At 38.0% G+C, this 23,544-nt stretch overlaps 1 protein-coding gene across 18 annotated transcripts in view; it reads left to right on the top strand.

Annotated features, from left to right (window-relative positions):
- Window positions 1–23,544, top strand: part of acot7 (acyl-CoA thioesterase 7) — a 151,773-nt gene that overhangs the window by 92,920 nt on the left and 35,309 nt on the right. For 14 of the 18 annotated variants that reach the window (XM_087263188.1, XM_087263190.1, XM_087263189.1 and 11 more), the window contains 2 exon segments: window positions 803–919; window positions 15,660–15,844. In XM_087263188.1, coding sequence (XP_087119314.1) covers window positions 803–919; window positions 15,660–15,844 — 302 coding nt within the window. 18 annotated transcript variants of the gene reach the window in all.

The following is a 23,544-nucleotide window of genomic DNA, read 5'->3' as shown; positions in this document are numbered from 1 at the left end:
CAGATCTTTATCTACCATTTGTCCCACAAATAGAAGACATCTGAAAACCTGTGAATGAAATGGCCTACAGCAACTCGAGAGCTGTGACACAACCAAACCATTTGGGTAAAAAAGTAGTGTCTCACAAACAGTACTTTGGGTTAGGTTATTTGAAGGCTGGCGGTTTAACGGTCAACACACTTATTTTGTGTATTAGAGTAATCTAATACATTGACGAGCCACCCAAGAACTGTAAAGCCAAATACAGCAAAATGTAACAATTTGGCGAGCCAGCCAGGAGCAGTTAAGCCAAATACAGCAAAATCGAATAATTTGGCGAGCCAGCCAGGAGTGATTAAGCTAAATACAGCAAAATCTAACAACAGAAAATAAAACCGTTACTTTGGCTCAGTACTGATAGCAACATAGCTGGCAAGCAACAGTTGCAGGTTTATGTTTGTATAGTACTTTAAAGCAGCTTCAAACATGGTTTAACCCATCAGGATCAAGATTCAGAACTGTGCATCCTATCAAATGCTTTACATTCCACCATAAAATCAGTGTGGTCAAATTGAAGGTGTCAAAAATAGTGTTAATGATGAAGGGATACTAATGAAGTGGACTATAAGCTTGCATTAACAATCCAAGCTGCTGTTGTGTGCAGCTAAACACTGTTAATTCTCTTTAAATGATAGTATTTCACACATTTAAATATCACTTCACACTGCCATTACAGAGGATAAATCAGACATCAGCAGTCCAGCTCTGGTCAAGACAACATTTTTAGTTAAATGTTTTAATATGGAACTGATTGTATCTACAGGTGTGACGATGAAGCTCATGGACGAGGTTGCAGGGATTGTTGCTGCCCGTCATTGCAAGACCAACATTGTGACGGCATCTGTGGACGCCATTAACTTTCATCGCAAGATCAAGAAAGGTAATTAAAACACTTCCTCCAAGGCTTTCCACTCTTGTTTTTGATATAAGCATTGACTTTTTAGCAGCGTCTTACCCTGGAACCCCTAACTATCCAACCCTAGAAACATATGTAAACAATTCCACTTACATAGTCTCTCCACTACTGGTTTTTAAAGTTGCCTCAATGCCTCTCCAACATTTTATTTTATTTGACCAAACTATGTTTTAAGTCAGTGGTTCTCAAACTATTTTTACCAAGTACCACCTCAGAAAAAAAATTGTCACTCCATGTACCACCATAATCACCGGTATTAAAACAAAGTAGCATATCAGTCGGTTCTTGTCACGTGACTCGCCGTGCAGCATTCTGAAAAGACGTTTTCAACTCGGCACGCCTGGAATATAGAAGCACGTTGTGCTGCAGTACTCATCTTGCTAATCAGTTGGTTAAATTTTGGCACTCAAGTGACTGAGATGTAACAAGAGAAATTGGTCATATTTCAAAATAAAAGTTTTTTTCCAATAAATGATCGTTCAGACTCAGATTATAAATAAAACGGAAATAATTAATGATTTTTTATGCGACCTGGTATCAATTGACCTATAAAGCGGTGACGGTCTGTGTCCCGAGGGTTTGAGACAACTGCTCAAGCAAGTCTCTTATCTCCAAGCACCACGCACCTCTTTCTCTAGTTCTGCGCCAATTGAATTGATTTTTTAGCAGCTGATTATGCGATGCACGAAAGTAAACATTTTATGCACAGCGGTTTGATTGTAGGCTTACAGCCAATGCTGATCACATTGGTGCTATTGTGCAAATTAAATTCATTACTCAGTGATTCCTCCACGTACCACTAGAAGTTAGCCCGCGTACCACTAGTGGTACACGTACCACAGTTTGAGAACCACTGTTTTAAATGATTATACAACACAAACATCCATTAGCTAACTCCTGCTTATAGCCCAGTAAACAATCTTAGCACCCTTACAAGTGAAACAGTCAGCCACATGGCCATACTCTTTACAGTAATCCTACCACTTCTGAATGGAAATTTGCATTTGCCTTTTGCTATTTCCTCTCACCACAAGAGTGCCAGTCTGTGCCCGTAGAGCTGGCAAAGTGTTTGTGATGGACACTGTCCAACCCAAGGCTTCTAACAACCTTCAACACCAGAGAAGGAAACAGTAAGATAGCTGCACAAGTAGATTCCTGATACCCAGAAACTGAGCCAGAACTAAGACCATAAGGAATTGACTGACATCATCCTCTCCTTGGCCCACATCCTCATGAGCCTGAGCCAGAAGGCAAAAAGACTAATGCTGTGAGCCACATAACTCCAAGAGGAACTGACCGCTCTCAAATAGACCAGCAAGAAAGGGCAATGAACAGACAGCAAGGGCCAGATTTGCTAAAACAGGGCACATTTGTACAAGAGATATTAAGAGAGAAGAAAATAGATATTCATGATGTCAAAGTTAACCCACTTCATTAAAAATAGTTGTTTAATAAAAGCAGCTAGTAAAAAAAAGCAGTGATTTCAGTGGTAGAAAACTGTAAAATGCGTCAGTAAACATCCATAACCTGGATTACAGTAAGTTTCCTTTATATATCATCACCTTAGAATTATAAGGTTCTATCTGCGTTCTCAATGATTTTGAGATATTGAGCTGTAAAGTTGTTGCATTCCATTGCAAACATTATGCGTGTAACATTTGTTTTTTGAAATAAAAAGTCTTAAAATGTGAACAACTCATAAAAAAACATCCCATAATGTAAATAAGTTGTCATTTAATACGATTATGTCAATAACTCAATTTTGACAAAAATGTCAGATAGAACCTTATACATCTAAGGTGACGATATGGGAAATAACCGCAATTCACTTTCCCAGAATATCATGCATGACACTTTACTTTTTTGTGCTTTTTTTTGTTGTTGTTATTGTTGAAATTGTAATGGTTCCATTTAGTTTTTCTCTTGAGTTATAAACAGAGATGTATAAAGTACTAGAGACCCAGACTTAAGTAAAAGTACAAGTACTTTATCAAAAAAGTGACTTTAGTAGAAGTTGAAGTGCTCTTTAAGCACCATACTTAAGTGAAAGTTCTAAAGTATTCAACATTTTTTGTACTTAAGTAGTTTATTTCAAAATTTACTACTCAAATACTGAAAGTAAAAGTACAAGTATTGTGTAATGTAGCTATTAAAGAAAGCAGTCGAAAGACATATTGTTTTATTTTAAATATCTTTTTTGGGGCACTTGATTAAGCAGAACGAAAAGAAACATGGCTTACAATACTGTTTTCTCTCGCGCTTGAACCACAGATCTGACCGATTAAAACAGCTTTAACACACACCTTATAAAGTTGTGTGTCACAAAAACACTCCGTAATCCACTCAAAACGCGATTGAAACCCATTTTCAGATTGCAAATTACCAGTTGTGAATGCTGTAAATGGAAGTTCTAAACATTCTACCAGAAGACGCTGGTCGCTATGGCCCCTCCATGCAGCAGTTACGAAAAAGGTCTATAATTGTAACAAGCAGGGGTGTGAATCTACACTGGTCTCACGGTTTGGTTCGGTTACATATATCTTGCCATCGATTCGGTTCAATTCGATATCTCGGTGCATTGACGATGCTTTCCATACATAATTAGATTTTTTTCTTCACAACACAAGAATTTTTAAAAATAAAATCTATAAATATATTTATATTTATTTATTATTATAAGACAATTTTGTTCTTTAATACAGCAGTAAGATATATGAACTGTACTCTTAATTTGACCTGCTCAAAGAAAACACTCTTTCTGAATGCACCAAACAAAACTCCAATACATGCACAGAAGACAGCATGAGCATTTACAGCCAATAAACTCATGTAAATATTATCCCGCTTGATTTTTGAGCGCTGACAGGCGAGGTCTTACACCCCTATGACTGGTCATTGTCTTCACCTGCTCAACAGAACAGGGCTGCGTTTGGCTTTCGAAATGAAATCGCTGTTCACATCACAGGTAATACATAATAGACACAGTGGAGAAAACTCGCACCTCAGGCACGCTCATGTCTGGATCCACAAGTATTGCTTTAACATCCAAAAGGAGAGAAAAAGTTATCTCACAAACGCCAGCGGGTCAAATGTCCAAAGGGAAGAGAGGTAAAGATGGAGTTTTACAGCATTTCTCTGTAGTAGTAAAATAGCGGTTCGTGTGCTGTGCCCCCTTCATTGTAGTAAGAGTGTTATTTACTAGAGGTGTGTACCTACAGTATACTGGTCACACGGTTCGGTTCGGTTACGATTATCATGCCTTCGATTCGGTTCAATTCGATATTTCGGTGCATCACGGTGCATTGACGATGCTTTCCATATACAGTGTTATATTGTAGAGGAGAGGCTATAACAAGCTGTCTGTATAAACACACAGAGACACAGCACCACACTGTCTCATTCAAACACAAACATAGACAGCACCAAAGAAACAAACACACACACACACACACACGCACACACACTTAAGCTCTCGCAACAGGGAGAGCTCGCGAAGAGCGGAGCAGAAAAACAAAAAACGAAAAAAATAAGCACTTTTCCGACGGTCCCTTGCTGAGAGCTCCTCTCAGCCCGAGCTATCCCGGCTAAACACATATTGCGAGGGCTTAAACGGAGCAGTGCTCGTAGTGTGGAGTGTGGCGCCCTTAGCATTTGCCTATGGCGCCTATGCCACGGACCGGCCCTGAGTTGGCTGAGTGTTGTAAATACTCGCGCTCACCTCCCTCGCGACAGAGCGCATAGGAGATAAATGACGTCAGTACATAATAACCGGTTATGATTATTACTGAACCGATACCGAATTGTCCGCGTCTGCATCGCGTTGCACCAAAGAAACAATTAATTTTGACACCCCTATTATTTACTCACCCTCGCCTCCTTCACCATAGTATTGCGGCATCGCGCATAGGAGATAAATGACGTCAGTGCGTAATAACCGGTTATGATCTATTACTGAACCGATATCGATAATTTTGACACCCCTAGAAACGAGTAACGATGCAGCACGTAAAAAGTCTGCCGGAGTAAAAGTATTAACTCATCGAAAATATGTACTGAAATGAAAGTGGAAGTAGGAGAAAAAACAATACTTCAGTAGAGTACAGATACAGCTTTTTAGTACTTAAGTACAGTAGTGAAGTAGTACTACTTCATTACTATACATCTCTGGATATATCCATAACTATTTAGCAACTAATGTTGATAAATAATGTTCATTGCTTTAATTTTATGTGTGTTACCATGATGGTGTATCATAGCTAGGGCCAGACGGAATCTGCGGACGTTTTTTGCTATTTCTGCGGAGAATTTTGGTAAAAATCTGCGGATTTCTGCGGAATTATTTTGGGAGTATCAAGCGGAGTATCATAACTTACACTTTAATATATTAAATAAAAAATAATAAATTACTGAATAAAAACTGAATAAATTCTGATGTACACATTTACTCAAGTAAATAAACAGAATTTATAATGGGCTAAAAAACTGCAGAAATCTGCGGAAAACTGCAGAAATCTGCGGAATTCTGCGGAAAATCTGCGGAATTCTGCGCGCAGATTCCGTGTGGGCCTAATTATAGCTTATGGGAAAAGTTGTTTGTGGTTCATCATGTTAGTTTTCTCATCCCCATATGGTTGTGTTTTAGTCTGTATTAAAATGTTATGACGTGTAGAAGTTAGTACTGCAACATTTTTATGAAAAAAGGAAACACCTAAATTTACCATAACAATTTTATTTACATTCCTACTGTATTTTACATGATTGAATTCCCACAACCATAGCTGCCTATTCCTGACTGAATTAATGAATTACGCTGTTTCTTAAATATCTACAAACATATTATGGTATTTTTATGTTTTAGAAGAGCCAAAACGTTCATACAGCATCTTAAGGGATGAACAGAGCCTTAAGGTTTACTGTCTTTCATAATGAAAACTGTGCAAAGATGAATTATTCATTCTATTTAATTATGCCCATTACTTTCTCAATTCATTCATTACTTGTCTAACTACTCAGGTTTTAATTCCATGAGGCTTCACTAAGAATACCCAGTCTTCTCAGATTAGAATACTTTTACAGCATTGTGTGAATTTCTGGCATGTACTAGGTAAAGCTTTCAGACCTTTAAATTATTCAGTTTGTCTGTGTAGTTTCGGTAGCAGCTACAGTATGTGGCTAGGGCTTAACTCATCAACACTCATTTCTACATCACTAGCGTCAACAAACAGAATCGCAACAATGACAAACATGTCCGTCATTGGCAGGGCAAACAGAAAGACTCACACTAATTTGGTCAGTCAGCTGTTCAGTCAGACAAAGCAATGATCTAATGCCACCGAGTTATCACATGTTAGGATATGTGATAATTCTATCAGAAAGACTTGGCAGCAGCATCAATTTTGATTTGTTAATGGATGAAATTTTATCATCTTTTTTCTTATTTAAAACATTTATATCCAGTGCATCTGGAAAGTATTCATAGCGCTTCACTTTTTCCACATTTTTTATGTTACAGCCTTATTCTAAAATAGATTAAATTAATTTATGTCCTCAAAATTCTACACACAATACGTCATAATAACAATGTGAAAAAAGATATTTTTAAATTGTTGCAAATTTATTAATAATAAAAAACCTGAAAAATCACATGTACATCAGTATTCACAGCCTTTGCAGTGAAGCTCTAAATTGAGCTCAGGTACATTCTGTTTCCACTGATCATTGAGATGTCTCAGCAGCTTAATTGGAGTTCAACTGTGGTAAATTTATTTGATTGGACATTACTTGAAAAGGCATACACCTGTCTATATGAGGTCCCAGTGTTAAAGTGCATGTCAAAGCACAAACCAATCATGAAGACAAAGGAATTGTCTGTAGACCTCCAGGACAGGATTGTCTTGAGGCACAAGGCTGGGGAAGGTTACAGAAAATAGAAAGTTCTAAAAGTTCTAACAGTGGCCTCCAACATCCATAAGTGGAAGATGTTTGGAACCAACGGGACTCTTCCTAGAGCTGGCCGGCTATCTAAGCTGAGTGAAGGGCCTCAGGTCAATAGCCTTATGGTCACTCTGTCTGAGCTCCAGCGTTCTTCTGTGGAGAGAGGAGAACCAGAAGGAAAACCGTCTGTTCAGCAATCCACCAATCAGACCTGTATGGTAGAATGGCCAGACAGAAGCCACTCCCCACCTGTAATTTGCCAAAAGGCATCTGAAGGACTCTCAGACCATAAGAAAGAAAATGCTCTGGTCTAATGAGACTAAAATTGAACTCTTTGGAGTGAATGCCAGGCGTTACATTTGGAGAAAACCAGGCACCGCTTATCACCAGGTTAATACCATCCTGGTGGCAGCATCATGCTGTGGGGATGCTTTTAAACAGCAGGAACCGGAAGACTAGTCAGGATAGAGGGAAAGATGAATGCAGCAATGTACAGAGACATCCTAAATGAAAACCTGCTTCAGAGTGCTCTTGACCTCAGACTGGGGCGACGGTTCATCTTCCAGGACAATGACCTAAATCACACCGCGTAAAAGTCAATGGAGTGGCTTCACAACAACTCAGTGAATGTCCTTGAGTGGCCCAGACAGAACCCAGACCTAAATCCTATCGAACATTTCTGGACAGATCTGAAAATGGCTGTACATCAACCTGATAGAGCTTGAAAGGAACTGCAAAGAGGAATGGGCAAAAAATCCCAAAGACAGGTGTGCCAGCTTGTGGCATCATATTTAAAAAGACTTGAGGCTGTAATTGCTACCAAAGGTGCGTCAACAAAGTATTGAGCAAAGGCTGTGAATACAGATTTACATGGGATTTTTCAGGTTTTTTATTTTTAATAAATTTGCAACAATTAAAAAAAAATATTCTTTCACATTGTCATTATGGGGTATTGTGTGTAGAATTTAGAGCACAGGTGTCAAACCCAGTTCCAAAAGGGCCGCAGCTCTGCACAGTTTAGTTCCAACACTAATTTAACACACCTGATCCAACTGGTTGAGTCCTTCAGGCTTGTTTGAAACCTACAGGTAAGTGTGTTGGAGCAGGGTTGGAACTAAACTGTGCAGGGCTTCGGCCCTCCAGGAATTGAGTTTGACACCCCTGATTTAGAGGAAATATATCAATTTAATCCATTTTGGAATAAGACTGTAACATAAAAAAATGTGGAAAAAGCGAAGCACTTTGAATACTTTCCGGATGCACTGTAGTTAGCAAAAAACTTGTATACACCTTTTTAAAGTTCTCTGTGTACGCTTTTGTTAGGGGATGGCCATGTTGTTGGCTGTCTCTGGTGATGTACAATGTTGATACTTTCCAGATGTTCTGTTTGCTGTACTTCAAACATTAACATCCCTTCCTGGAATTAGTGAACTCAAGTTAGTGCAGTCCTTATTGGTTTAATGGCTGTAATGGTTTGGTCAGCTTCGTGGCATGCTTTCAACATGTCTAACACTGTTTCCAGCACTCTTATATAAACATCCTAAGTGAGGCTATTCATTGCTTACTCAGTCGAGATGATCAAGAGTATGCATTTTGAATTCATATTAGGGATGCACAATATATCGATATCACAATGTGCGAATCTGCAATAGTCACATCTCAGGATCTGCAACGTCATGTTGATATTAATATAACATGACCTAATTCAATAGAGGAGAGCGGGGATGAAAGTAACATGGGGCGAAAGTAACAAAGCATTTTTCTTGAAGCCCTGACAACATTTACTTTCCAGGCTATAACAGCACATTCAGCATGCAGCCCTTGATGGAGCTGCCAAATATCTGCTGATTTCAGGACCGTGTCCCACAGTTTTTAAGTGCAAAAAGTAAACTATTGTAGTGTTTTGTTTTGTTTTTGTCTTGTGTTTGTTTTTATTACAAGTTGTGTTTTTCTTTTTATACATCACACTAATAATCAATGTACAGGTTATTGGAAACACTTAACAATAAGGTTTATTACTTAATACATTTACCAACATGAACTAATCATGTACAACACATGTACAGCATTTATTAATCATAATTGAACATTTACTAGTGCATTATTAACATAACTCATGCTTGTTAACATTAGTTAATGCATCGTTAATGCATTATTAATTAACATTAGTTAATGCATCGTGAGTTACCATGAAGTCACAATGAACAACTGTATTTTCATTAAATAACATTTACTAACATGAACAAAAACGGTAGTAAATGTATCGTTCATTGTTTGTTCATGTTAGTAAATGCATTAAGTAACATTAACTAATGAACCTTATTGTAAAGTGTGACCTGGGGTCTGTTCTTCGTAGCTCTCTTAGATGATCTAAGATGATTTGGCAGATCCTGGATCTTTTAATCTTGATAACCGATCTTTGGCTAATTTGGTTCTTTAAACAAGTTCGTGAATCGAATTAAAATGTCTGGGTGAACTGATCTGAGATCGCTGCGTGTGTTGAGGACTGATCTATTGATCCTCGAAATCATGATCAGCAATGCAACGATTGGCTGACAAAACAGCAGCGTAATGACATCATCTGATTAATATTCAATTTTCCATGTGAGCAAAATTACATCAAATTCATTGGAAACGGTTTGTAAAATATTATACGCAATAACTTTACACCTTTTGGTCTGCATGATTGGCCCTTTCATGCGTCAAGAGCAGTTTATTCAGTTTTACAGTTAGATTGGATTGTCTTTATTATAGCAACCATAGTAGTATTATAGTAGCCGTTTTTTTAATTGGTGTAAAGAATAACTGGATGTTTACAAAGACATTTTGATATTGGTAATGGTGTCTGCAACTTTTGTGAAGCATCAAATCACTGTTATATTAACTGTCAAAACATGTTTATGACTGCATAAATGTATTATTGCTTTTAAAAAGTCACATATTGTGCATTTTTATTATCATACACAAATTATACTAAAGCAATCTAAAAAGTTCATATCAATAAGTTGTAAAAATACTTGTAAACATGACTGGGGTCCATCTTTTTGATGGTTTCTCTTTTATTTAAAACTTCAGCATTCGTCCCAGAAGTAAACCATAATACTGAACTATATGAGAAATGTTGTCACTAGCATCCGGTGGCAGAGGCGCTACCTACAGCTATGGACTACACAAAGGTCTGTGCGATGATCATGGGCCATAATGTAAAAATAACTGATACACATTTCACTTCGAGAGGTACGTTTGAGTGTGCTGCAGCTTGTGAGACCTTCTTAAAAACAAAAGACTACCGGTGTTGTACTGAATCTGACTCACCGGTTGGCACTCTGCTTTGCGTGTATCCGCGTCACGCAGCTGAATGCAGAGCTTGCAGGTAAACTCACAGCGGTTTATCATAAGCATTTTAATGATCAGTTTTTTAAAAAGGAACACACAAACATTGTCTGACTAACAAGCAGTAGCTAAATGGGGACTGAATAAAGGATTCAAAGGCTTTATTTTCATAAACAGAATGGATGCGAGTGCGTCATCTGCGTCAAAATGTTCTGATTGGTCCACAGTAGATGAATAACGTCTGACATCTGTGCATTCTGAACTTGTATATGCTAATACTGGTAAATTTCCTTGCGCGTTAAAAAATGAAATTGCTGGTAATGTTACGACTGTTACGGAACCTTGGGGAAAGGAATTTACAAGTATTTTTTAAAAGGGCCTGTTCACACATGATCTTTTTCCGTAAATTTATCAGTAATTTTCCAGAAAAGTCTGTATGTGTGGAAGGGGCTATTGAGATTGAAAACCAGTCTGTAATAATGAATAAATGCTTCTACGTCAAGAAGCCAAAGTACCAAGACAAAATACCATTTTTACACCAAGCTCACTTCATAACTTGTGTATAGTATTTTAAATTAAGCTTTCTGTGAGGTGATTTCATAGTATTGTGACTATTATGGGGAGTTCAGACGTTAAACATTTTGAGTTTGTTCGCTTTATTCACGTGTCAAATTCACTTTACAATAGATTTGGATTCGCCTCTTGGGAGGGATGTTTGTCTACTTAGTGACTCCAGTTTCATTGGTTATGGCTGACATGAATTTTATTGAGAGAGTACCTGTGCTTTAAGAAGGCTAAAAAACAGCGTAGATTCGTTCTGCGCCATGTCTGGCAGTGCTTTCCACACATTTGAAATATACTTGCGTTGGTAGTCGGATTGAAACACATCTTTTACCCACAGCAAATAAATGGTTAACTACATGCGACAAACAAAATACAATGTAATTTTTAAATATATTTTTATTTATTGTGACACTGTTATACACCTTTTCTTTTCAATGGGTTAAAGTTATTAAAAAGGCTGTTTAAATAATGTAAATCCACTATTTTTCTCATGCTATTTAGGAGACGTGCACCCACTGAGTGGTAAAGGCTGCTCTCTCTCTCTCTCTCTCTCTCTCTCTCTCTCTCTAAATATTCAGCGAATGAGAAATAAATAACAGAAAAAAGAATAAAAATAGACATTATTGCCAAAAGTTATAATAATTACTGAAATAAAAAGTGTAGATTATTTAAATGAGACAAATTAACTGTCATGTCATTTTTCATTCGTTTATCTGGGGCTGGGTTGCGGAGGCAACAGTTTTAGAAGAGAACCCCTGATTTCCCTCTCCCCAGTCACTTCCTCCAGCTCCTCCGGGGGCATCCCGAGGCTTTCCCAGGCCAGCCAAAAGACATAGTCCCTCCAGCGTGTTCTGGGCTTTCCCCGAGGCCTTCTCCCGGTGGGACATGCCTAGAACACCTCCCTAGGTAGGCGTCCTGCAGGCATCTGAAACAGACGTCCGAGCCACCTCAGCTGACTTCTCTCGATGTGGAGGAGCAACGGCTCCACACCGAGCTTCTCCCGGGTGACAGAGCTCCTTACCCTGCCACCCTGCGAAGGAAACTCATTTTTGCCGCTTGTATCCGAGATCTTGTGCTTTCGGTCATGACCATAGGTGAGAGTAGGAACGTAGATTGACCGGTAAATCTAGAGCTTTGACTTTCGGCTCAGCTCCTTCACCACAATGGACTGGTACATCGACCGCATTACTGCTGCCACTGCACTGATCCGCCTGTCAATCTCACGTTCCATCCTTCCCTCACTCGTAAACAAATCCCCGAGATACTTAAACTCTTCCACCTGGGGTACGACTTTCCTCCAACCTAGAGATGGCAAACCACCTTTTTCTGCTGGAGATTCATCAACAACTATGGAGATTTACTGGGTTACTTCTTTGTGGGTATTTGGAGTTTTTCGCATGACAGCGCCTCCAGGCCTATGGAGGAAATATATAACTGTTCACACAACACTGCTTCTCTGACGAGATGCGCATGACAATCGACCAGGTGAATTGAATCAATAGACAATAAAAGAACAAAATAATATATCTGTCCTCAGGCTACGTTTCCATGGAAATCAAGACCAGACATTTACATCAAAGAGGGCAGGAAATGGACCTAACAGTTTCCAACCATCCTTTCTTGCTCAGATTAGCTCTAAATGGCAAATTGCCATGAATGCTTTTTAAATGAGCGAGATCCACTTTTCTACACTGTAACTAGCAATTCAGTGTTTTAAGGTCTTATTAAACCATTCTGTATCTACCTCAGGGCTCCATTAAATGCATAAAAGTACATTTAAGTATTATCTTTTTCCCCCAGAATCCATTAAACATATAGGGGATAATGAGGTTTGTCCATTTCTGAGTTTAACAGCGCCAGGTGTCAAAGCCACATCACTGACAGGGCCAGCAAAATCAAAAAAATAAATAAATAAAGGGAGCAAGTGATATTCTTTGATCTTACCTTGATGGATAAGATCAAAGTCATCTGATAGAAAGCTGGAGGGGGCTGGAGTGACACATGGTCACCCTCCCCCCGCGTATACAAAGCTGGAACCTTCTAATTCACGCAGCCTTATTAATTCTCTCATTCTCCGTGGCATTTGCATTCTGTTTACTATGAGCTTCGCTCCAAGCTTTTTAATCAAAGTTTATCCTGTAAATCCTTTAGTTTTTTACAAAGAAGCAGAATACCGCTCTGCAAGCATTATCTGAAGATCTGTGTTGTTTGGCTTATTAGAAATGTCAATACAGCTTTAAATCAAATACATATATGTGATCTACTATAGTTTGCTAATGCTAGGTAAAACTACAACCAAATTGGAGCCCAAAATGATCTTTAGCCTTGTAAAGTGAAGCTTGACATACATTTGTTTGTGCATTTGTACAAGAGAGAGTGGGAGAAGGCATGTTTTGCATGATTAAATGCAATTTCATGGGGCAAATATGGTGGTGTTAACCCTCCTATGATCTTTTTTGTAGTTATAAGAGCTTTTTTGTTATACTGAACAAAATTGCATATACTAGTATTCAGTTTAAAGTGTAATTTAAAGGTGCTGTATGTACGTTTTTGACTCTTCTAAAGGGTAAAAATACCATAATATGTTTGCAGATATTTGAGAAACATGCCAAGTGAACATTCTTGTTTATCTGAAAAACAATGCTGAAGTTAGATATTCTGATTTGAAAATGTGCATTACACGCAGGAACAACTGTCTTTGTTTTGGTCCCATCCAAAACCAGTTTAGCCAATTATATTTCTGCACCCCGGGTCGCCTTGATGGGAAAACAGCGTATTTCATTCATTTAGTCTGGAAGACTCTCAAAGCATGTGTCTGTGACCGAATGCGATCTCCGGTGGACAGCAGCAGACTCCAAAATGAGACGCAGATTCTGAGTTCCACATGAGGTGCTTATTAATCAGCAAATAATATAAGACGTTAATAACTGTGATAGTTGGATTTAGGTTTGGAAAAGGTGTAGACGTTAATAACTGTGATTATTGGGTTAAGGTTTGGGAAAGGTGTAGACGCTAATAACTGTGATTATTGGGTTAAGGTTTGGGGAAGGTGTAGATGTTAATAACTGTGATTATTAGGTTTAGGTTTAGGGAAGGTGTAGATGTTAATAACTGTGATTATTGGGTTAAGGTTTATGGAAAGTGTAGACGTTAATAACTGAGATTATTGGGTTTAGATTTGGGGAAGGTGTAGACGTTTATAACTGTAATTATTGGGTTTTGATTTGGGATAGGTGTATACGTTAATAACTGTGATTATTAGGTTTAGGGAAGGTATAGACGTTAATAACTGTGATTATTAGGTTTAGGGAAGGTATAGACGTTAATAACTGTGATTATTAGGTTTAGGGAAGGTATAGACGTTAATAACTGTGATTATTAGGTTTAGGTTTAGGGAAGGTATAGACGTTAATAACTGTGATTATTGGGTTAAGGTTTATGAAAAGTGTAGATGTTAATAACTGTGATTATTGGGTTAAGGGTTGGGGAAGACGTTAATAACTGTGATTGTTGGGTTAAAGTTTGGGAAAGGTGTAGTCGTTTATAACTGTGTTTATTGGGTTAGGGGTTAGGGAAGGTGTAGTTGTTTAAAACTGTGATGGTTGGGTTAAGGTTTGGGGAAGGTGTAGTTGTTTATAACTGATTATTGGGTTAGGGGTTAGGGAAGGTGTAGTTGTTTATAACTGTGATGGCTGGGTTAAGGTTTAGGGAAGGTGTAGTCGTTTATAACTGTGATTATTGGGTTAGGGGTTAGGGAAGGTGTAATTGTTTAAAACTGTGATGGTTGGGTTAAGGTTTGGGGAAGGTGTAGTTGTTTATAACTGTGATGGTTGGGTTAAGGTTTGGGGAAGGTGTAGTCGTTTATAACTGTGATTATTGGGTTAGAGCATGGGGAAGCTGTAGACGTTAATAACTGTGATGGTTGGGTTAAGGTTTGGGGAAGGTGTAGTTGTTTATAACTGTGATGGTTGGGTTGCGGTTTGGGGAGGGTGTAGACGTTAATAACAGTGATGGTTGGGTTAAGGTTTGGGGAAGGTGTAGAGGTTAATTACAGTGATGGTTGGGTTAAGGTTTGGGGAAGGTGTTGTCGTTTACAACTGTGATTATTGGGGTCAGGTTTGGGGAAGGTGTAGAAATTAATAACTGTGATGGTTGGGTTAAGGGTTGGGGAAGGTGTAGACATTTAAAACTAATAATTGGGTTTAGGTTTGGGGAAGGTGTAGATGTCAATAACTGTAATGCTTGGTTTTAGGGTTTGGAGAGGTGCAGACATTAAACAATCACGGTTGGGTTAAGAGTTGGGTAAAGTGTAGACGTCATACAATAATGGTTGGGTTTAGGTTTGTGGTAGGTATAGACTTTACTAACTGATGGTTGGGTTTAGGTGTGGAGTAAGTGTAGACGTTAATAGCGATGATGGTTGGGTTTAATAAATGTGATGGTTGGGTTTAGGTTTGGAGTAGGTGTAGACCTTAACAACTGATGTACAGTGCCATCTTGTCGACAAAATATTTTTGACACTTGTTTCCATAACTTTATAAGTTTCACCTCTACTAGGCCTACAAGTTACAACCCTTCATATTATGTCCCTGTCTTGCTGTCTGCAGACAGACCCTACTTATTTTTATTATCAAAAACTGAAGTTTATTGGGTAAAAGTCTTTCCATCATTGTGCATTTTCTTTTCTTATTGAATAAAAAGTTTAGTCTACTCGGTTATCACATACAAAAAATGTGCGTAAAAATAGGTGGATGGAAACATACTTTAGCTAGTGTGATTCTATAGAAACACAATTAGCTCTGTCAAGCAGTGAAAATGATGTAATCATATGTGATCATGAGTGGTAATTCTTGACATTATGTGACTCTTACAGGCTGTGTCATTACTGTTTCCGGGCGAATGACCTTCACCAGTAATAAGTCAATGGAGATTGAAGTTTTTGTGGATGCTGACCCACTGGTGGAAGCTGAGAAAGGGAAATATAGGGCGGTCACAGCCTTTTTCACTTACATTTCCCTGGACAAAGAAAACAAGCCCCTTCCAGTGCCTCCTCTGAAGGTGAGTAATGCACAGCTTATGTACAGTGATGTAGGCATATTGATGAAAATATAATCAACGTCTCTGAGACAAAAGGTGCTGTCTGGAATGCATTATATTCTTAGTGTTGTGCGTGAGATAGAACTTGGTGACCTACATTTCAAGAATTTTCCCTAATACAAGGCAGCACAAAAGACAATGGATAATTATTTGAAGTTGTGCTCCTGAAGGTGATCCTTTCAGTTTGTTGTATTTTCCATTCATCGCAGAACAGGGCGGATCCAAGCCCACAGAATGAAGAGGGTTACGTTTTATAATTCCTTCCCTCATTGGCCGTCCTTTTTATTCCTCATTTATCAGGGGTCGCCACAGTGAAATGAGCCTCCAACTATTCCAGCATATGTTTTAGGCAGCGTATGCCCTTCCAGCTGCAACCCAGTACTGGGAAACTCCCATACACTCACATTTACATACATTCATTCACTACAGTCATTTTAGGTCATACAATTCGCCTATGGCATGTCTTTGGACTGTTTGGAAAATTGGAAACAGCCAGGACTCGAGACAGTGACCTTCTTGTTGTAAGGCGACTCACCACTGAGCCACCATGCCGCCACATTTTGGAATGTTGTTTTGTAAATCTGTAAAGTGCCTGGTGCTGTAGCTCCATCAGAACGTTACTTTAGAGGAGTTCACACATCTTGTCTTTTGTGAATGTAAGTTTGTTATTTATAATGGAGAAGCTCAAATAGGGAGTCCACATGCCACTCGACTACTTGAAAACATCTCAACTTTTTCCAAGTGCCACAAGCTCATTTTGAGTCATGTGACTAAACCCAACCAATCAACTTCACACTTTGCATGGAGTATACACATTTCAGTAAAAATAGTAGACTAATTACCCTAGAGCACCCAAACACTGAAGTGCTTTTGAATTTCTTTTATAAATAATATTTGTAGGTAATTCAGTGGCGCAGTAGGTAGTGCTGTTGCCTCACAGCAAGAAGGTCGCTAGTTCGAGCCTCAGCTGGGTCAGTTGGCGCCTTTGTGTGGAGTTTGCATGTTCTCCCCTCGCTTGTGTGGGTTTCCTCCGGGTGCTTCGGTTTCCCCCACAATCCAAAGACATGTGGTACAGGTGAATTGAGTAGGCTAAATTGTCCGTAGTGTATGAGTGTGTGTGTAAATGTGTGTGTGTGGATGTTTCCCAGAGATAGGCTGCAGCTGGAAGGGCATCCGCTGTGTAAAAACGTGCTGGACAAGTTGGCTGTTCATTCCGCTGTAGCGACCCCAGATTAATAAAGGGACTAAGCTGAAAAAATATTAATGAATGAATAATACTTTGTATCAGAGCTACAGCAAGGGTTTGTCATTCTCTGAGAGAACGGCTTATGGTTTAAACAAGCAGTCCAAAGTTTGCAGTTTGTCACTTCCATCTTAAATGGATCAACGATTTCCTGGATGTCACCTCGTACTTATGTTTCTCATCAAATCTTTTGATTAATTAAAAGATCTTTAGTATCTGACATGTCCTGCCCCAGTTGAAATGCTCTTGCTACTGTATATGCGCCTGAGCTCAATCCCACTTATGCCAAGTTCAGACTACATGATTTTCAAAGTAGTCGTGACACAGATGTTTTAGCACTGCATGACTATCTGAAGTATCGTTTCGTCGTTGCTTTGTTTACACTGCAAGATGGATCGGTGACAGGGGGTTTCACACTGCATGACTTCACAATAGGAAGAATCGCAGACAACTTTGTCTCAGTCTGAAAACTACAACTCAGAACCAAACAAGGTCATGTAGTATATCTTTTGTTATTAATTACATAATGAGAAAGAAGCCTTTAATGGGGTAGAAAATTTACTTATTTTGCTCACCAGGGTTTTGAAGGGAGTTTGCAATTCCTCCTCAACTTTTTTTCTTTTTCGACCTGGTTGTGGTATTGCTCAGATGACACGTTAAACAGACACGGGTGCTCCTGCCAAATTTCCTCTAGTTTTTCCTCCATTTCTTGGGTCCAAATAGACTGAAAAGAAGCCATTTTAACTTCTACCCCATCCTCCAGCTGGCCTGTAGAAACCCATACTAGTGGATGCTGCTTTCTCATTGGCTGTAGGTGATCTGATTTCAATCAGAACACATTTCGCATGGCATGATTTTGAATCGCCGACAGCTCCAGATAATTAGCAAGCCAAATATCTCAATGGTGTCAACAACTCAGATCGCGTCTTTGATAGTTCACACTGTGTGATTGTCACTCGCGTGATCGAGCAGCGATTTGCCTGTGTTTTCAGGCATTTGTCTGAGATTTCTCAAAAGCTGTCGGCGAGTCAATGCCCTGGGCTAAAATCATGCAACTCGACATTACTGTCCAAGCTGTGATAAAACCAAAATGCTATTGACTCATTTGTAAAAGGGGGAAGTCTTACTCTCTGTCCCGTTCTGTCTACATGTTTCAGTAAAGCACTATTTTTAAAATCAGTGCTCGCAGAATTGCAAAATCCTGAAGGGTCTGAGTAATGGCCATATATCATGGGAATAGGGGAATGTCATGGGTTTTCTCATGGGAGCTTTCAGGTCAGTGAAATTCTCTCTCATGATTCTGTATCCCAACAGATGAGCAGCGAATCTGTGGCACTTGATTAAAACACACTTGCTTGGAGCATTCTAATAGCATACGATTAATAAATAAAATAAAAACAATTTATGAAAACGTTGATTATTTAATTGTTTTTTCCCTAACATTTGCTGTGTGAAAGAGGCACAACTAACTCTTCGCAAAGTCCCAGCCCCCTCTTTTCTTTCTCTGACAAGCTTTCATTATCAGCCGTAGCGCTCCCCTATGAATTTGTGCTCTCCCCAGGGAAATAGTGAATAATTTCTGGAAAATGACAAAGCCTACTGCTCAGACAGACAGAAGCAGACATAAAGGTCTGTATTATGCATATGAGGGAAAAATTTAGGATGTGAGCGTAATTAAAAATGAAAACAAAATAAAAATTGAAGCTACATCCTTGGGCTGCACGATACATCGTTTCAGCATCGAAATTGCAATGTGCGCATCCGCGATAGTCACATTGCAGGAGGTGCAATGCAAAGCAAAAAAATTTATATATATATATATATTATGGGTGGAGCCGAACCCGAATACGGTATTCAGATAAGCACGAATAGCGTTTTTTACCAATACTTATTTCAAACAAATACTTGAAAAATTATTTGTATTCGGGAACAAGAAAAACATTATATAAAAAAGCTGCGTTTCCTAATGAAACCACAGTGGATGCCCGCGTGAGTGAGTGAGTGAGTGAGTGAGTGAGTGAGACAGACGTTCAGAAGTCTGGGGGCGGGGTGGGGGCGGGGTAAAAGGTGACTGACGCAGGCTGCTGCTCCTCACAGCAACAGAGAAGGCTTGGCAGAGCGAAAAATACTTTACTGCATTACTATTTTTGTTAAATAAATTTTTGTATCTGAACTGGGTTCCAGAGGCAGTTTATAAACTTGTAGCGTATTTAAAACGGAGTTTAATCGGTATATTATTCCATTACGCTGCATTATTGACGTCTGCAATCTGTTGCTCTCTGTTTACGTAAGTTAGCTCTGTTAGCGCGGTAATTAAGACAATAGACTGTTGACAGAGTAACGTTAACGTTCGGTTATAAAGGTTAAAAAGATGCTTGTGTAGTTGTGTCGAATTGTATGCACTTATAGGAGTTTTATGGTACGTTTAAATTACTGTCATTTGCAGACAGCAAGATATATGCTAAGCTAGTTAACCTTAGCATAGCTTCCCGTCACTCACAGATATATACATCTATGCCCGTCACTTATTAACTTTTAGGCACCCAAATAGATGAGTGAGGGTGCTGCTGAGTCATTCTTGGTCCTTCACCAGCCAAAAAAACTTGCTCTAGGTCTACAGTTAATGGTGCAGCAGATAAAACAGTGATACTGTATGTAATGTGTGCAAAAGTATATCTTATATATATTATATATATATATATCTTATAAATATTGCAATATATATGTTTGTTATATGTTTGCAATATATATATATATATATATATATATATATATATATATATATATATATATATATATATATATATATATATATATGTATTATAATACAATGTCAATTTTTTTCCAATATCGTGCAGCCCTACTACAGCCTACAAGTCTGTTGATGGGAAGTCTGGATCATTTGAATATATATATTTAAAATTCTCTCTGTGGTCCCCAACCATTTTATCACCCCGGACAGGTCAACGCTTGAAAATTTGGCAGGGGGCGGTGGTTTGTAGATTGCTAGGCGACCATTAGTGGTGGAAAGAGTACTGAAATATCATACTCAAGTTAAAGACTCTTATAAGCAAACAGGGTGGCCTTATTCCATGTGTTTTATAGTTTGTAATTTAAGTGCGGCAAATCATCTCATATAAGTCATTATCTAATAAATATTTTGTCACGTAAACACCTGCTATAATGCAAAATCAGTTGCCTCAAGACCCCACATGAGCACTTTTTCCATGACTTGTGCATCAAACAAGGCATTTACATAAGACCGGCTGCAGACAGATATTCATGCTGGAACAGAAGGCCAATCAATCATCATTTTGGCTGTAAGCAGGCATGTCGAGACGCCTCCGATATGGTTGCGACAGAAGGTAAGCTCCATAGGTGCTGGCACTCTCAGCTCCCTACTGAAAACTCATAATAGTCACACTGTGCGCCATCAATACACTACTCTCAACCCACTTGCAGTTGCTTATACACACTGATCCAAAACGACCTTAATGATCATTAAAAATATTAATATTTTATATTGAAAATGTAGAATAAAATACAGCAAATTCATTTTATTAATGGTTATTATTTTCGTAAGATCAGATGCATTTATTTTCACATTTTCAGCTAAATCTCAAGATATTAGTAGTTAACAACACATTTACCTTCAAATTCACCACATGTAGCACAAATTGAGTAACAGCAAAGTAGAATGTTTTGTAATTTTTATTTTTAATCATCTACACACTTTTAATCTAATCAGTTTAATCAAAGAATGTTTAGATAGAAGTGTGTTACAGCGGGGAAAATAAGTATTGAACACGTCACCCTTTTTCACAGAAAACATATTTCTAAAGATACCGTTGACTTGAAATTTTCCCCGGATGTTGGTAACAACCAATGAAATTTATATATGCAAAGAAAACAAATCTAGTTAGTTTACAGATTAAGTTATGCATAATAAAATGAAATGACACAGGGAAAAAGTATTGAACACATGAAGAAAGGAAGTTAGGTAGTGAAAGCCCAGACAGCAGCTGAAATCTCTCAGTAGTAGTAACCCTCTGCCCTTAGTCAGTGTAAACAAATATCACTAGGTTCAGTCCGACATCTACATGAGCAGGAGGATGAAGATAAAACCAGGGTGGACATTTCAGCAAGACAATGATCCAAACACAGCCAAGGAAACTCTCAAATGCTTTCAGAGAAAGAAAAATAAGGTAGAATAGCCCAGCCAATCACCTGACCTGAATCAATATAAAATACAAATCGAAGATCAGATTTAATATTCTGTTGAAGTCTATGGAAAAACTCACACCTGAGCAATGCGTCTGACTTCGTTCTCCGTCTGAGAGGCATCTTGAATCACATGTCTACAGCTGCTTTAGAAATATTATTCCTAGGAAAATAACATGACTTGATGAATACTTTTTCCTTCGCTGTATGAAGGAAAGCAACGTGATGCCTACGAGCATAGTTATTATATTCTTATTTGTTATTTACAATTACAATTAGTTTGGAAATAAATAGCTTTTCAGCCCTCTTCCTTCCCGTAAATAGAAACGCAAATGAAAACCCTATAAGTATCGGTCATATTGTGGTTTCATGTTCTCATGTATCGTAATATAAATAGTGTATTGACAGACTATTCCTGCTATTTCAGGCTTCAGGTGTTATTTTTTTCCTCAGTGAAAGATCTTTCATGCCTATTTTTAGGATTTCCAGATTTAGCTCTTGGTGGAGGGGAGTTATGGGCTGGGGGAGGGGTGAACAGCACTCGCAGAGGAAGCATACAGAACTCGGGGATCATGGGATGCGTGGAACTACTGAATGCCATGCTGCACACAATGAAAGATGCACGATCACCCAGACATTCAGGTTCTGGTTTGTTTTTTTGAAGACATGACTGGGACCTCTCAGGAAATACTACAGAAGAATTTATTATAAATGTTTAAACATTATAACATATATAAACAATATAAAAATGTTTTTAACAACAATATCTAAAGAATATTACAGGTAGAGTTTACCCAAAAATGACAATGTCCTCAATATTTACTCACATGTTAGTGGTTGTAATTTGTTTATGAATCTTTATTTAGCAGCCATTGACATCCTTTTGAACAAAAAATATGAGTAATGGAAGTCAATGGCTGTCTTTTCCCAACATTCTTCAGAATATCTTTCTTTGTGTTTAACAGAAGAGAGAAACTTAAACAGGTTTGGAATGTGTGGAAGGTGGGTAAGTGATGGTGGAATTGTCATTTTTGGGTGCACTATCCCTTTAATATAATATTCTCAAATAATATTGAGAAGTAAAATTGCAGTATGTAAATCAATAATACATTTTTGAGATCATGCACAATAAGTATTGAATATGTCATAATTTTTCCCAATAAATATATTTCAAAAGGAGCCATTGAAATGAAATTGACCCAGATCCAATCCAAACATACAGATAAACCAAGACAAAAAAATTCAGAAAAGTTACTTAACATAACAATAGAGCAACACAAGGAGTTAGTACTGAACTACTGAAATGTAATTAATAGTTTTTTATAAAAGGCTTTTTTTGTTTGTAACAAAAAATCCCAGTCTAACATTGTTGGACGGTTCTGTGGATCTCATCTATGAAACATTATTAGCATTAGTTCTTATTTTCTATTGGGTTCAGGTCAGGGAATTGGCTGGGCCATTCTAGCAGCTTTATTTTCTTTCTCTGAAAATGGTTTTGAGTTTTTTTGGCTGTGTTTGCAATGATTGTCTTGGTAAAATGTCCACCCTGGGTTTATCTTTATCATCTGGTAATGTAAGTTTGAAGCAGAAAATATTAATTTACACTGACGAGAAGCAGGGTTTCTTTTTAACTACTGAGAGATTTTCGCTGCTGTCTGGTCATTCCATGCCTTTTTACATCTTCCTTTCTTCATGTGTTCAATACTTTTTTCCTTTGTTGTTTCATTTTATTACATACAAATTCCAAACTATTTTGTTAAGTTGCCTTTATGTGTATGGATTACTTTGGTTGTTACTGACATATGTTGAACATTTCAGGTCAACAGCAATTTTGCATACATGTTTTCTGAGAAAAATGGTGACCCATTCAATAATTATTTTACCCACTGTTTAAGTTTATTTTATTAATGATCAAATAACCTATAAAAATAATGATTTGCCGACTGAGAAATCTAAACTTGCTTGATATTTTGACCCTACTATAAAAGGTCATTGTATTTCAGGCTTCATGTGTTATCAGTTTGTAAATCTATGAAATATGACCTTTAGTTCTTATTTTCTATTGGGTTCAGGTCAGGGAATTGGCTGGGCCATTCTAGCAGCTTTATTTTCTTTTCTGAAACAAGATGGGAGTTTCCTTGGCTGTGTTTACAATAATTATCTTGGTTAAATGTCCACCCTGGTTTCATCTTTTTCA

This window comes from Danio rerio, chromosome 8 (genome assembly GCF_052040795.2).
Source record: "Danio rerio strain M-AB ecotype USA chromosome 8, GRCz13ab, whole genome shotgun sequence".
Lineage (NCBI taxonomy): Eukaryota > Metazoa > Chordata > Actinopteri > Cypriniformes > Danionidae > Danio > Danio rerio.
The sequence above is the reverse complement of the archived record's forward strand: the minus strand, read 5'-3'. Positions and strand labels throughout refer to the sequence as shown.